The 15,464-nt window shown below is 35.7% G+C and overlaps 1 protein-coding gene across 2 annotated transcripts in view; it reads left to right on the forward strand.

Annotated features, from left to right (window-relative positions):
- LOC129748713 (zinc finger protein 235-like) overlaps positions 1–15,464 on the forward strand; it is a 406,374-nt gene that overhangs the window by 322,852 nt on the left and 68,058 nt on the right. The window contains exons 3-7 of one of the 2 annotated variants that reach the window (XM_055743402.1): positions 2,354–2,726; positions 2,791–2,907; positions 2,962–3,131; positions 3,246–3,342; positions 9,315–9,496. In XM_055743402.1, coding sequence (XP_055599377.1) covers positions 2,354–2,726; positions 2,791–2,907; positions 2,962–3,131; positions 3,246–3,342; positions 9,315–9,496 — 939 coding nt within the window. The remainder of the gene's footprint in view (positions 1–2,353; positions 2,727–2,790; positions 2,908–2,961; positions 3,132–3,245; positions 3,343–9,314; positions 9,497–15,464) is intronic. The other variant, XM_055743404.1, reaches the window with a different exon arrangement.

The following is a 15,464-nucleotide window of genomic DNA, read 5'->3' on the forward strand; positions in this document are numbered from 1 at the left end:
TTTTTTTTTTTCCAATGCCAAAAGACATGCCCCAATCCAAATCCTATTTTTTTTTCTCAATAAGATACGAAGTTATGGTCTTCAACAAATTTCCTATAGAGAATTTATAAATTGGCACAAAAACCATAAGCAGGCTCGCTTCCACAGAAGGAATAAAAATGATGTTGATTTTTCAGCACAAAATATTAAATTTTCTCATACAAACCTAAAAGTTCAAATTTACTCGTGTAAACGCAACTTAAAAGATTTACAAAAAAATATGAATGAGTTTTAAACCAAATCAAAGCTTTTTAGATTCCAAGGTTTGAAAAATTAAAAAAAATGACCCCAAATCCACTCAGTCTATTGGGCATGATATTAGCAGAACCCAGTTTCATAAGTTCAATAGTTTTCTGATCAAACGAATTTTTTTTTCTTCAAACACTCGCGTTTGTGTTTGCTTCACTTTTATCTTAGTATTTTATAGGCTTTTTCGTTTATGTTCAGTTTTGCACCAGATCACAACTATTAGTTCACTTTTTTCTGTTATCGTGTTTGTCTTTTGAATCAGTTTTGACCTGGGAGTGCACCAAATAGTGGAAATTTCCTGTTTTTATAGCCTCCCCCAATACAACCGAGAATTTTGTCAGGCTGTGCTTCCCGATGTAAATAAATTGTATGGTAAGTTTTAATTGTATCATATCAAATTGTATGATTATGTTACACGATTCCTAACAAATCTTTCTAATATATATTCATGATTTTAATGACATTATAAATTTTTCACAACGATTCTTTCATCATTTAACTTTACATTGGCATCGTGTGCGATCTATATAAAATTTAGTAGCATATTATGCCTGCAACAATGCAGATCAATTTTGTCGTGACTGTAACCCTGGAACATTTAAACTGCAATTTTTCTCTCCCTGCTATGCTTGTCATCTCTCTACAACATAGGGACACAGGATTGCATACATAGCCCAACTTCTGCAAGTATGCTTTACTCCTATGTTGAGCTATGGTAAAAGCACCTATGCCGATTGAAGAATATGTTAAACAAAATCGAGAATATGTCAATTGATAATAACCAATTTTGATTTAAAATATTCGAATAACTTTTCAGTTCTCTCGATTTTGATTCAAAATGTAAAGTTCACTCATAGAAAACTACTTCAGCTTTCATCAGTCAGACCAAGAGTATGCTTCTTTACCCTAACCGTAAAATGGCAAATAGAAGAAAAAAATCCTACTGCGTTCGAGGGTTAATGTTTCGGGATTACCAAGCTCATTTGTCTCTCCTTTTGGGGGTTCTGGTTTTTGTTTCCATTCATCTCCGTTTTGTGCTAGGACTTGATGTGTCGTCTCCTTTAAAGCTACATACATCGACCGGAGGGTGGAAAAAGGCAATCTGGAACCGGGAAGCCGGATTCACCGGTAGCTTTGTGGGCAATGCGCTGTGAGAGGGCGAAAAAGAGAGATTGGCATTGCTGTCTGACGACCACGACGAGGGTGACGTTTTGTTCGGAGGGATGAATCTGCAAAAACTGATGCTTAGGATGCTTAGGGAAAAGTTGTTTTTAATAGGTATTTATTTAGCTGAAGATGCACCTGTTAATAGAGGGCATGATTTCGGGAATTTGTTTCGTTTCGCTTTGGAAAGGGGGTTTTTTTATATTATGATTGCAGTTCTTTTCAGTTCGGAATTTAGTGTTTTGGAGTGAAGATATTCATGTTTTAGATCCAGTTGTCCACCAATGAGTAAGAAGATTTTTATCAACAGTTGTATTACAATAAGTAGTAAATACTTTTTGTTGATAACGTTTAAACTCTACCTCTAGTAAATATAAGTTCTCTCTTGTAGTAATACCGAATTTTGAAATCAAATGAATAACAGTAGCAAGTAGAGTTTCAGTTAAACTGTATAAAGTTTTGCAAAAAAATAACTCAACAACATTCCTGTTCCTTCTATCAAACCCTCATACGATTCGAAACGCGCTAATCCACTGTAAACAGAACATCTGTTTTTGGAAATAGAGCGTCACAGAAAACATTGTAACCCCGATTCTGCTCCGAGAGAGGTGATTTACCGAATTCGGCACGGTGTGCCTTTCGGTGACAAAAGGGTGTTCTGATTTGAATCCTCGAGCTGCGCTGTTCGTTCAGGGCAGAAAAAGGGCGATAATGTACCGTGAAAATTACTTCGGGAAACGGGCGCAAAATGCTGGGGCGTAACCTTACCGATTCGCTTGCAGGCGACGACAGTTGTTAGTTTTCGCGCGTAGGCGCTACTAATCGATGATAAATGTTGTGTGATGTTAAATAAATAAACTCTTTTTTTTCCTTTACGGTCGCCTTGTGGCAATCATTGCAGATGACATCAAATTCGGGATCAACCGGTTGGTCAAGAACGAATCGGAGGACGAGGACAATAACAATGTATACCATCAGCAGAACCACGTGGCCAATGCCTGCTCCAATGGGTACGATTCCAGTAGTTTAAGCGTGCGATCCCGGTCCCGAAGTAGATCTAGATCGAGGGATCGCTCGACTAGGTCCCGCTCTTCGTCGATAGAACTGGAAGTCGATTCACCTCCACCACCTCGAATACACCTTTCGCCGACGACGGACATCATCCCGCATATGCCTAAGAACTCGGAAGCATTTTCTGTGTCTGCACTGCTGAAACGAGAAGATGAACCAAAGTCTAAGTCGCCTTTATCGAACAGTTCGTTCGACAGTGTGAGGTAGTCTTTCAAAAAAAAGTAACTTTTATTCAAGTTTCTCAACAGATTTTTAATAACTTAACAGGCCTAACTACAGTCAGTTCTATGAGCAGACCATCCTAAACCGGCCCCTGTTTCACCCGTTTCCGTTTTTTGCGATGCTTCAGCAGCAGGGTCATCAACTTAATCCCGCACTCACTAAGTAAGCTTTCAACAAAGATCCGTACTGTGATATAAACTAATCGACCAATTTCAGTCTCTCCCGCAACTATCATCCGTCGACGCCTGAGGATATCCTGAGGTTAAGGCATTTCATGGCTCAGAATGCGGTGGCGGCCGGGGCTGCCGTTGCCCAAAATGGACCCGGGGGACCCCATCTGGACTTCGGTCATCCGCATCATCCGCACCATCTCCTCATGCGACCTGGTACGCTCATTTAGTTTTTTTAATTGTACAATTTTCTCTGGCTATTTTTACTCCAAGTGTTATTGAATTGAATTTTAAAAATGGTTTTCGATTTTTATCTTTCTTTTGTACTAGAAGTGCACGCCCGGAGGGCACACAACGGAAAGCGCCCCTACGCCTGTGAGCTGTGTAACAAGACGTTCGGTCATGAAATAAGTTTAAGTCAACATAGGTGAGTATTATTGCTTTATCTTAAGATAGTTTTTCTAGTGTTTTTTTTAAACATTGGCCAATCTGGATTAAATTAGGTATATTTGATGATTTTTTTAAAACAAAATTTGCCTGTATCTCAAGTGGCGGTAAGAAGCGCATAAAGCATGGATCATCTTAAATCTGGACACACTGTTTATTATACCATAGCGCTCCTAGAATGTTTTGATAGTACTTTGTATTGGAATATTTCATCAATCAGTGCTGAAAAATTCATTACGATTTGTTTCGTTTCAAAAAAGTTACACGTGATGGAATCCGCCAGACGAAAATTAATATTGGACATCCACGTCAAAACCCGACTTGGTCGGGTTCAAAAATCGTTAAAACGTTAAAAATGGTCATATCGACCGTGTGCAGCGTTCTCAAACGTTTCCGTGAGATGCATACTATCGATCGGCAGGTTCATACTAAGCATCATAGTGGAACTAAGGATTTTGGCATTTGAAGGTTTTGAGAACGATCAAGGCAAACCCAGGGCAGTCGGACTATGACATCGCCAAGAAATTCAATGCCGACCGGATACGGCGAAGGAATACGATCTGCGTGAAGGAAAACGATCTTAGCGGGCCAGTTAACAACCAATCCAGACATTTAAGCTGAATGTAGTAGCCTAAGGACGTGCCTGGAAGTTATACAACAAGGTTCTAACGAAGTACGACGGGATGCATCCTCATGGATGACAAAACGTACGTGAAGATGGATTTTGGCTAGCTTCCTGAAGCAGAAGAAGAAGAAGAATGGTAGGATGACTCAGGACGCAATAGAGATGAAGAGATAGTGGAACAAAACGGCCGCTGAGATTAGCGAACAGGTGGTCCAAACTATGATGAGTGGTAGTCGAAGAAAAGTTCGAAATTTCATCAAAACCACATCGGAATAATTTATTTGTTATTTTTCCTTTGAAGTGCAATAAAAAAAGTTACATTTTGAGTGCAAAACATTGTTATTTCGTTAACATAGCTCCGAGGTAGACCCTTTTTAATGCATCCAGATTTAAGATGGTCCATGCTTGAAAACAGTCTACAAAACATAATATTTGAAAACAGTTTCATTTTCAGCATGTTCAGTAATTTTACGATTTTAACTAGTGTAATACTTATGAACATGCTTGGCATCGCTCCTCAGATTTGCCCGTTCAGAGTAAGAGCGTGTATTTTTTTCGCTGTGCTCTTCCTAAACGGAGAATCTTTAACAAATTCTCCGTTACCTCCAGAGCAACCAAGCGTCCACCCAAGTGTGGGCAAGAGAAGCAAGCAAACTGATGAAGTGCGTTCTCGGTGCAGATGAATTCGTTCGCACTCGGGCGAAAGAGAAGCTTTACAGAAAACTCGGTTTGTCTTCATCGGTTGCGTCTGGATCGAAGTTTGGAAGTGCGTCAGAATTTACAATGCAGAACATAAATCTAACGGAACTTAATTAATAACGCCAAAGGTAGTTAAGATAGAATGCTGATGTTTTCGACAACATTGCTCTGTATAATACAGCGCATATTTTGATATGAAATATAAAGTTAAGAAGTCCACCAATAGCGAGATATAAATCATAACTTTCTTGTTAAGCATTTTAGAGCTTAAGTTTCTTCTACAAAGTTATTTATCTCAATAAAATACACAACTTTGCTTAACATATCAAAGTTCTACAATCTTAACCCAAGGAGATACGGTTAAATTAAAAAAAATACTTGAAAAATGCTCTACAAAAAGTTATTGTTATTATCGCGCTATTTTTGAATCTCTCGCCTTTAAATATATCAAAATATGAGAATGAACCACTTTGCCCAAAACACCTATTTTTTCATTCCTGAGCGAGTTTCTCTAGATTGATGTTCTGCACCAGGATAAATGATTAGCTACGAAAGCTTTCTTCGGTCAAAAAATATCGAAAGCGTAGCGGATAAGGAAGATAAATCCTAAATTTTACGATTTATGAAAGTTTTGAAGTTTTATTACTAAAATTTGTCTCAGATCCCTGCGTAATGTTCACGGTTTGTTTAAAAGACAAAGATTTTTGGATAATTTTAGTTAATGTTACTTTTCGAATTGCTGCTTTGGTAAATTAATGCTACCCAAGTACGATATTAAAAGTACATAAACCTAAGTATACGGCAATTTGCGGACGCCCGGATATTGTGAAAAAACTACTTGGGTTCTGCCCAGTTTATCCACATTATTTGGAAAATGAAACAAGAAAATCGAATTCAGTTTAAAATTGTTTGTCAAAAATTGGATTTGTGAAAGTTTGTTTCATCAAAAATCAAACCAAAACTTTCCTTCGTATGCTTTAAACATAAATTTGACACTGCTGATGTGTTGCGACAAAAAATGTAAGTCGTTTTTCTTCACTAGATGAATGTCTGGAATTTCCTCAGATTTGGCCGTACATTGCTCGGTTTATGGAATGGAGAATTTCAGATTATTCACTCGGTTTTCACCATGTTTTTCAAACAATTTGCCAGGTAGTGCCCGGCCCGGCTACGTACAAAAATAGTTCATACATAAACCTACATTGGACCTCTTCAACTGATGCACTGTTCCGCACTGCATAACGGCTTTTAGAAGAAAACATTCCTGCAATGTGAAATCTTTCTGGCTTGATACACTGAGCCACACAGCAGCGTCGCTAGAGCACAATTTTCTAGCCAGCTCCTTCTCTTTTCTTTAGAGCGAGCGACGTCCACCCGACCGTCAGAGCAACCGCAATCGGGCGCACTCGGCAAAAAGATAAGTGAACGTTAATCGGCTGAGCAGTGCACTCGGAAACCGAAATGATAAAAGTGTAATTCGTTCTCTGCTCTGTTCTGTTTGCGAGGTGTTGGACAAGCATGCTTATGAAGCCAATAAATCATTTAATGGTACATTTATTTTATGAAAAATCTGGTATGTAATATATGTAAGAGGTTAGTTGTCCTACTTTTGACCCTTCAAGCGATGGTATATATAAACCCATGATTTTCTCATACATGGACGGGTGTTACGAGGTTTTCAGAAAAACCTATTCGTAGTTAATGGTCTAATCTGCAAGCTTTTTATCCTTGGTTTTGCCGATTTTAAAAGATTTTAAGAAATAAGGATGATCAAAATTTCCTACTTTGAACCTACTGTTCCTGCTTTGGTACTGGACTAGTACCCTTTATTGGACCTTGATTTAAAATGCCAGTAAATGGTTAGTTTTCTCAAAAAAAAAAAATCATCAAAATATTTCATTTAAAAAAAACTATCATGAACTTATACTATGGATTTTCAAAGATTCAAATGAACACTTTAATTTCTGTTATGAATATTTAAAACTTTTTTCCTCATCAGCACATTTGTTAGCAGCACATAGTTAGAAGGTTTTTTGAGCTTTGTTGTAGCTTATTTACCTCAAGCTGCCATTTTTTTAATGCTTAAAATAGGTTCTTGATTATGTCCTTATCAAAATTTGAACCTTAACACGTTCGTCGCCAAGCGCCACCCACTCAAAAAAAATCCATCTTTGAAAAGCCAAAACATAAATAGTAAATATCGTTTCAGTTCAAAATTCCGGCTAGAGTACAGAGAAGAGTATGGTTATAATCCGGGATAATTTTGAAAATGTTTCTCCAAATCGTTTTTTTTTCTAGCTTAGAAGTATTTTGGGCCACCCAAACTTGGTGACGAACGTGTTGATTGATAGGTTAGTATTTGAAGAAAATGATGTCAGATCTAAAAATGGTAGATCATAGTCGAAAGTGTCCTATTTTTGGACACTTAACCTGTTTTCCAGGTTTAGGAAAAACAGGTAGTCTAGTCCATATTCTTCTCAACAATGATAACTTTCCTTTAAATTTAGGCTTGGTCTGTAGATATTTAAATTTTTATAACCTTCCAAAGCCGTTCGCAAAATATCCGTTTCGGGTAGATTTGAGTTGTGGTTTGATTTCGTTCTCCTGGCTGTAAATGTTAACCGATTTTGATGATATTACATTCATTGTGTAGGTAATTTATTCTAATTACTCAACATTTTAAAATAAAGTTGATAAGTATTACCAGGTGTCCTACGGAACTGGTTCAGAAAGTAAAAATTTCGAAAAATCAATTTTTTTTAAATACTCATAAATTCTGACAGCTTCTCTGTATTTAAGTGTTTCACTGATGATTGAAAATATCATGATTTCATCTATTCAACAATGTATAGATATGTTGAAGTCCAATGAAAGTTTTTAAATCTTAAACGACACCCAACTTTGGCTTTGCTTAGCTGTTTTTCACTTTTCAAGGAACCGATTTTCAAAACTCAAATTTTATTTTTTTTTGTCGTTGATTTGATCATTATTTTCATAGAACATACTTGGTCTGTTGAAATTCCCAGTTCTTCCCAGTTGAAATGTCCGCCTCGGGTCATATTGACCCGAACAGCTTTGGAGGGTTAAAGCCTTTTTTTTGATTGTTTGGAGTTGAGAATACAAAATCCTATATTTTATTTTTTTGTTTAAGTTGCCGTTCAAGTTTGTTCCATTGAAGTCTTGGAAAATATCTAATTACATCAAAAGATTCTTCGATTTTGACCATTCGATTTCTGAATATAACAAAATTTTTGCCGCTGACTTGAAAATTTTACTTTTTCCAACTTTTTTGGGGATTTGAACCACTGTGCGGTGCAAATGCGGCTTTTACAGTTTGCCAGATGATTTTTTTTTAATCGAAGGAAATTGGAAGGTATCAGTGAATTGAGTTTGTGAATACTCGGCTATTTAAAAATACAACATCGCTCAGTGGGGCAACGTACCCAAGTCTTGATTCGAAGGCCTGTGATCAGCGTCTCCAATTTTCACTGCCAGAACACAAAAATTTTTCAAATGAAAGGCCAAAGCTTACTACTGTACTTTTGTTTACGATACTTTCAATTGAAATTCTATGCACACATTTCACGCGCAAGTGATTTTTATACGTTAGAGCAAATTCACTGGTGTTGGGAAAAAATGGTAGAAATTTTGAAATTTTGAAAATTTTACCATGCAAAAATGTTATCAAGATCTTTGAGCGTTGTGTTTTTTTACATCACTGTTCCTATTTCAGCCGTATGTGATAGAAATATTGCTATTTTTGGATCACAGCATGCGAAACTACAACAGGTGTTGTTTAAAGACTTGAAGGCCACAGATCTTGAAAATCGTTTTGCATAGCAAAATTTTCAAAATGAGCAAAAAGTGACAAAATTTCTACCACTTTTTCCCAATACCAGTGAACTTGCTCTTAGCGTATCAAAAAATTTCAAACTCGACTCGAAGATTCCGAAACACTAATTCATGTCGTATTTCACACCGATAATGTATGGGAGGCCCTGTCCATTTTAGTGTTGCTGTCATTTATATTAGTTTTGTATGGGACTACTGTTTTGAAAGTTCGAGGGGTTATCTAAAAAACACATCAATTACTTTACTAATTTAAAATCTGTTTGTTGAATAAAATTTATAAATATTTTATGAAGGTTAAGTGAGTGTTCAAATATTTTATGGACCTAGGCCCCCCTCAAAACGTGGGAGGGGTGTTCTCATACAAAATATCTTGGTGTTCCAGAAGTGGAATGTGTCATTCAATACAAAAAATATTTATTTTGTCAAATATGTTTGTAAATTATTTTTGGAAAATTGCGTGTTGTGTGTTGTGAAAAAAAGTGTCCAAATTTCTTGTACACAGATTTTGTTTGGGACCTCTCATTTCAAAAATGCAAAAAGTTACTCATTGTGAAAAAATAAACTTGTCATGTCAAACCTTACATGTATTCAGAATTTCATTAACATCATGGCAATTTAACGAGTTTTGCCTATTGATTTTGTATGAAACCATCTTGATTCAATTGACTAATGCAAGTGCAAGAAATAATTTTGTGGAGTCAAAACACTCTTGCGAAACAATTTCTATGCGTATCCTATTAAATTTTCTCCCTTTTCCCTCTCATCTACCATTCCAGAGCTGTGCACAGTGTGGAGAAGATCTTCGAGTGCAAACAGTGCGGCAAGGCGTTCAAGCGGTCCAGCACCTTATCGACGCACCTGCTCATCCACAGCGACACGCGGCCTTACCCATGCGGATTCTGCGGCAAACGGTTCCACCAGAAGAGCGACATGAAGAAGCACACCTACATCCACACCGGTAAGTTTTTTGTTTTGATTTCTGCGACCCACCCCATGCCATGCCATAGGTTCAACTCTACCAACTGGCAAACGGGGAAATTCCGTCTACAAAAACATACAATTCACACTTCACGCCTCCGAATCAAAACAGCATCAGTCGGCAGCATATTTAAAGATCATAAAATTCGTCATAGTCGCGGGGAACGTCAAATAGGCAGAGCGCGCCATATGTCGCACTTGAAATCGGAAGCCACAATTATCTTCCTAATCTGGCATTCGGAGGTTTCGCTCACGATCCTGGCACCTAATAGCGGGAAACTAGGAAACGCGGTACACCCAAGTGCCTATTGGAAAATAATAATTATAAATTGCGCGCATACCATTATTTGGTGTCCTCCCTTTGCTCAGTAGAAGTATTTGGAAGACCACCCGCTGGGAGGTGCGTGTGCCCTAATATAGAGACTATCTCTCTTCTGGTTCGGAAAAACGAGAGCCGCGTCCGGGATGTGTTAGGAGAAGTGCAGGTCCACGTAATAAAATAAGTAGATTAAACGAAATTACCGGACTGACAAATGGTTATCATCTGGCACAATCTGGGCTCAGGGATTTTGAGCCTCTCCTATGTTAGAAACTTGCGGGGAGTTTTTCGTTTTCTGTTTTGCTTCTAGCGTTTCTACTTTCTACATACATATCGACTCGTTTATATGAGTGCAAAAAGCCCGCTTAAGTGGCCCATAACAAACGGGGTGGAATTTAATTGGAAAATACAGCCGGGAAGTGGGTTTTGATGTGTCGATTTGAAAGAGAAACTAAATTGACTGAATCATGAATGGTTTTTTTTTATTCTGAAATAAATTTCAATCTCAGATTTCAGCGTAGAATTCTAAAAGAAGCCAAATTAAATAATACAGGACTTTTTTCTTGGAGGTCTTAGCTTAGCTTAGCTTGCTTAGCTTGTTTGACTACTCATATCCACCTTAAATCATTTAACCCGAAATGCTTCACTTGTATTACTTTGCAAACATTGTAATTCTTTGATAAATTGAAGAAAAAAACATATTAAATACATTTAGAGCTCCATGATCGCTGGCGTGGCTAAGTAGAACGAGTTCCACATCGCCAATGGTTGCTACTCCGTGATTGATCGAGGCCATAAATTTTGTGCAAGGGCCAAAAGAATGCAGCTTGGGATTAGCAAATCATTCTCAATGCACAAAACTTATGCTCTCCCTTTAGAAAATGATCAATAACAGCGCCGGCCACGTCCTAGTAGTCAATGAGGGATGAAGGAAGGATTATTAGTAAGATACTTTTTAGGATCAACCATAGACCTGTATTCCAGTTTTCTTCAAAACCATGTTTTGAAAAATTCTGAAACAATGATCAGTTAGTATCACCAGCTATAGAAACCGTCTATACGTCTGCGAATCTATATTCAAGTATCTCAGGAAAGGATTGTATTAGTAAGGGAGAGGTTATCGATCAGGAGCCATTTTTGGAAAATGGTGCGATCTTAGTTTTACATACATCTCCTATGCTCCTAGATTTTCCTTAAGAAACTCCTATTCTATCTTTTATTAGTTTATTATTTATCATAAATACATTTCTTTAGGAAACTCCTTTTAACATGTGCATAGAATTTTGATTTTAAAAATTTAAAAAAAAATATCACTCAAATCATTAGAAACGCGACCAATCGAATTTCCACCAACCTAGCTATTTTCCTCACTATGATCTCTCACACAAGACAGATAATCAAAAAGATTTTTGAATAGCTATAACAAATACACACCAAAAGAAAACATGGTATGAGGAATCAAAAAGATGCAGTTGACGCAATTTAAAAACACGTTGAATTTTGAGAAATTTTGGCAGAAAATGGCTTTGAATATCTTTGCGATTCGTTTCCAATATATGTCTCATGTTTTGTAATTCAGTGTTTAATTTTTCAGCTTTCATTGTAGCCTTTCTACAAAGATGAATTTAAAAATACTTTCTTTTGAAGAAAGCTACTTATTTCTGTCAGTTGGATATTATATGAAAAAAAAATGGAAATAGGAAAGATAGGTTTTGTTGTAATCCGATTCAAAAGGTTATTTATAACAACATCTTAAAATATATCTCCACTAAGTCTAAGAATTTGGTAGGTGGAAACATTGTCGATTCTTCGTCATCTTTATAAAAATCGCTTATAAATAAAAAAAATCAATGAATATTTCGATTACAAATTAAAATATCGCTAAAATGGTAGTTTTGATCATGTTGCTGCATGATATTAAAAAAATTTATGCACTTCGATATTAAGAGATTCCTGCAGATTTCGAATATCAAACTTCCAACGAAAGGTTTCAAACCAATTTGACAAAGTTTTACCAAGTTTCAACTTTTTAAGTAAGAAATATGATACTTATCTGTCTGTGATTACTTCTGACTTCAGTCAATACCATCCGATTTCCTGATCCATAACAATTTCACCTGAGAAGCTGTGATCCCTTATTTTGATGTGGCCGCCACTTGAGGAAAATCTTCGCTCTGCAGAGCTTTGTCCGGTCTGCTTTACCTTCATTTATAATCCATAAGTGGGTCTAAACTCAACTTGAAGAATTATCAATTTTCAATAAATTTCGGTTTGAAAAATTTTGCTGTCAAAAGAACTTCGTCTAACTTCTGCGAGCATCGCCTACTCTCCTCTCAGGACTTTTTTCTTGGAGGTCTTCTCCCAGAAACTATTATATTAAGTTAAATATCGAACATTCGAAGATTATTCAGTATCAACGATTCATGCTTATGATATCTATAATTTTGGTTTATAGAGGCTTTGCGCTAAGAAATAATGCTCGAGAATGTTTGATTCATCACAATCCAACAAGACGAAAATTTGGATTTGAAAAACAAGCATCTGATTTTCCATCTTCAATGGGACTTGAACGAAAAAAAAATCTTCAACGGCTGAAATACACATCAATTCAGCCATCAATATGGCTGTCTTTTTCCGACGCTCGGAACCTAATCGGAAGTTAAAATTTATAACCAGGAATTGGTTTTTCTTCTGAGCATTGGATATGATTGATTCAGGATCAAAATACGAGTTGATTTGACCGGATATCATTCGATATGAAATTTTATGTTCTGAATATGCCACATCATTGTTCAAAGTAGCATTGTTCAAAGTAAATTTTTTTTGCAATAAGCATGACAAAGTCTTTTTTTAGGGTAATCAGCGGCTCCAGATTTTCGTTTGGTAGGAAATCACAAGTTTCCAAAAATTTATTTTTCTTCTTTTTACTATACAATATGAACTTTCATATTTTGTTGGGAGTTAGCTTATTAGTTAATAGCTCCACCACTCAAATCTACATATTGTGTCTGTCTTCTTCAGCTATTGGCAGAGATATCCTGTAGTGTTGAATCAACCTAACGGGATAGTTTTTTTCCCTTATAAAATGTGTTTACACTTTACAGAATAATATTTACCGCAATGAATGATTATTATGAATTTTTATCAAACCAACTTCAAGGACATATCTAAATCAACCAGACTTCTTGAGTCAAAAGCAGTTAGAAAATTTTGCGATGTTCAGTCAACAACTAGATGATTAACCCTAATCTGCTCTTGAGTGTCAATGTGACACTATTGGAAGTTTGGCGGCTTGTATCTATATTAGGTTGCATCCAAATAAAAAACAATTTTCGCGGGGCCTCAATGAATTCTTGGATTTTGTATCATTAATTTTTTCATGGACGCACCCTGAAAGCCCAGGAAAAAAATTCCTAATCAGACCTTGAGTGTCAATTTTAGTCTCCTCGCTGAAAACCGCTATATCTCTTTTGTTTCTTAACAGATTTTTACAAAACGTATAGTTCTGGAAAGTTCGTGATGTACCTCAAATATGTTACTTGAACATTGTTCACCTACAATACATCAGTTTCCCGTTATTAAAATTCTAAGAAAAAAAGATCCGAAAAACATATTTCGGAAAAAAACCGTAGATCAGCTACGGAATGCCAAAAAAAAATTCTCTTGGTGTCCAAGAAAGCTGAAGTGAGAAACTATACACATATAATGAATAATGAATAAACATAATTTTTGAAATTTTTGAATATCATGATCACAAAAATGTTAAAAAGTGGTGTAAAAACCGTACTTTTCAATCAATGAACCGTCAAATTGAAGTCACACCAGATAAATTTCGAAAAAAGGATTAAAAAGTTGACGTAATTTGGCACATTTTTGCATTTTCAGATTTTCAAAATATGAATCACCCAATTTTTGACAAGTTTTTAAAAGGTTGCTGCAAAGTATAGCTCTTTTGAACACAAAGTGAAATTTTTATTACGTAGCTGATCTACAGTTTTTTTCCGTAGCAGGTTTTTTTTCGAATTTTTTTTATTGTACTTTGTATAACGGAAAATTGAAGTGTGTAGGTGAATAATGTCTGAGAAACATATATGAGTTACACTAAGAGGCAGGGCCGTAGGAGGAACCGCGTCATGGGGGGGTGAGTTTGGTGAATTATTTTTTTTCAAAGATTTTTTACTCACGAAAATGCACAAATTAAAAAAAGGGTTTTCAAATACTATTTGATTATTCATAATTAAGTTCTTTTACATTGATAGTTTCCGTATTTTATTTTAAAGAAATTTTTTAAAATATTTTTTCTTCTTTAATTTTAGGAAATGCTCGATTTTAAAGCTTGATTTCAAAGCAAGATTTTTGTAAGGAATCCTTCAGTAATAAAATAGCAAACTTACGTTCATCGATGATTGAAAATTTTGTATTTGCTAAAAGAAATCTGGCAAATTTAGTTTATTCGAATTGGACATAGCATTAGATTTAAAAAAAACAACTTTTGTTTCTTAAACAATCTATCCACACTCAAATAAAAAAAGCTAAATCTATCAAGCTCTACAGATTTGATCATTTGATGTATTTATTGAATATTTGCAATAAAAAATTATAACTTTGTGTGAATCAAACTAGATGTATGTGTTATGTCATTTGACTAAAATTCCTCAATCGCGGGTGCTGGTGGGTGTTAGCTCTATTGAAATTTTGAACCCATTTCAGAATGGCAGCTGCACATTTCGAGGTATCTTTCATTGTCAATAAGCCCCGCCCAATCATAGCCACATGGCCAAAAGGGTCATGTGATTATGAAGAGACTTTCAATCCTTTACATCTTTAATTGGTTAAGGTTGATAATATTGATATATGCGTCTTAAAACCTATATCAAAATTATTACCTTAGCCTTTCTAGTAAAAGATTAACTTGTATATAATGGTGAACGAATATAATTTTTCTTGCAATTTGATACAAGGAATTATCTCACCGATGTTTTTGTGTTGATCCTTTCATCCTTCACATTCGGGAACCACATTTCCAGAAGACCTGGAATAGGCATCACGTTGCAGATTTGCAAGATTAAGAACGATTTGACAAACTTTGATTCCCATTTTTGACTAAATTTATTCGAATTTTCTATAGTGTTGCTTTCTGAACCATATTTCTCGAGGCATATATCGATTACACAAGCCGACAAAATTTACATTTTGTTGGAAATGCTAAGAAATAAAGAATTGATTTAGACGAATATAAGGGTGTAAATTCCAAATATTGAAATGGCAGCACATATTTTCGAAATAAGTTTTGAAAATAGGAAAAAGTTGATATGTTTTCTAATCTAATTAAAAAAAGTAGAATTTATTTTTTGAAAGAGATTTATCTTTGAATTTAAATTATTTGACAAAATCTAAATCCTTGATTAAATGGAGGATAATAAATAGATTCAAATTCATGTGAGTTTGTTGGCTCATCAGTTATAAATGGTCGATTTTGAGTAAAATTTCAACTCGCCTTATCACAAAAACAAGAGCTAAAAACAAAATCTGGCAAATGATTCAAATTCAGGACGTGAAAATCAAAACAGTTATTAAAACTAAGGCACCACAAATGCTGTTCTCTAGTGTTATGGTCAGTGCCTTTCAG

The sequence above is a fragment of the Uranotaenia lowii genome, chromosome 2 (assembly GCF_029784155.1).
Source record: "Uranotaenia lowii strain MFRU-FL chromosome 2, ASM2978415v1, whole genome shotgun sequence".
In the NCBI taxonomy this organism is placed as follows: Eukaryota; Metazoa; Arthropoda; class Insecta; order Diptera; family Culicidae; genus Uranotaenia; species Uranotaenia lowii.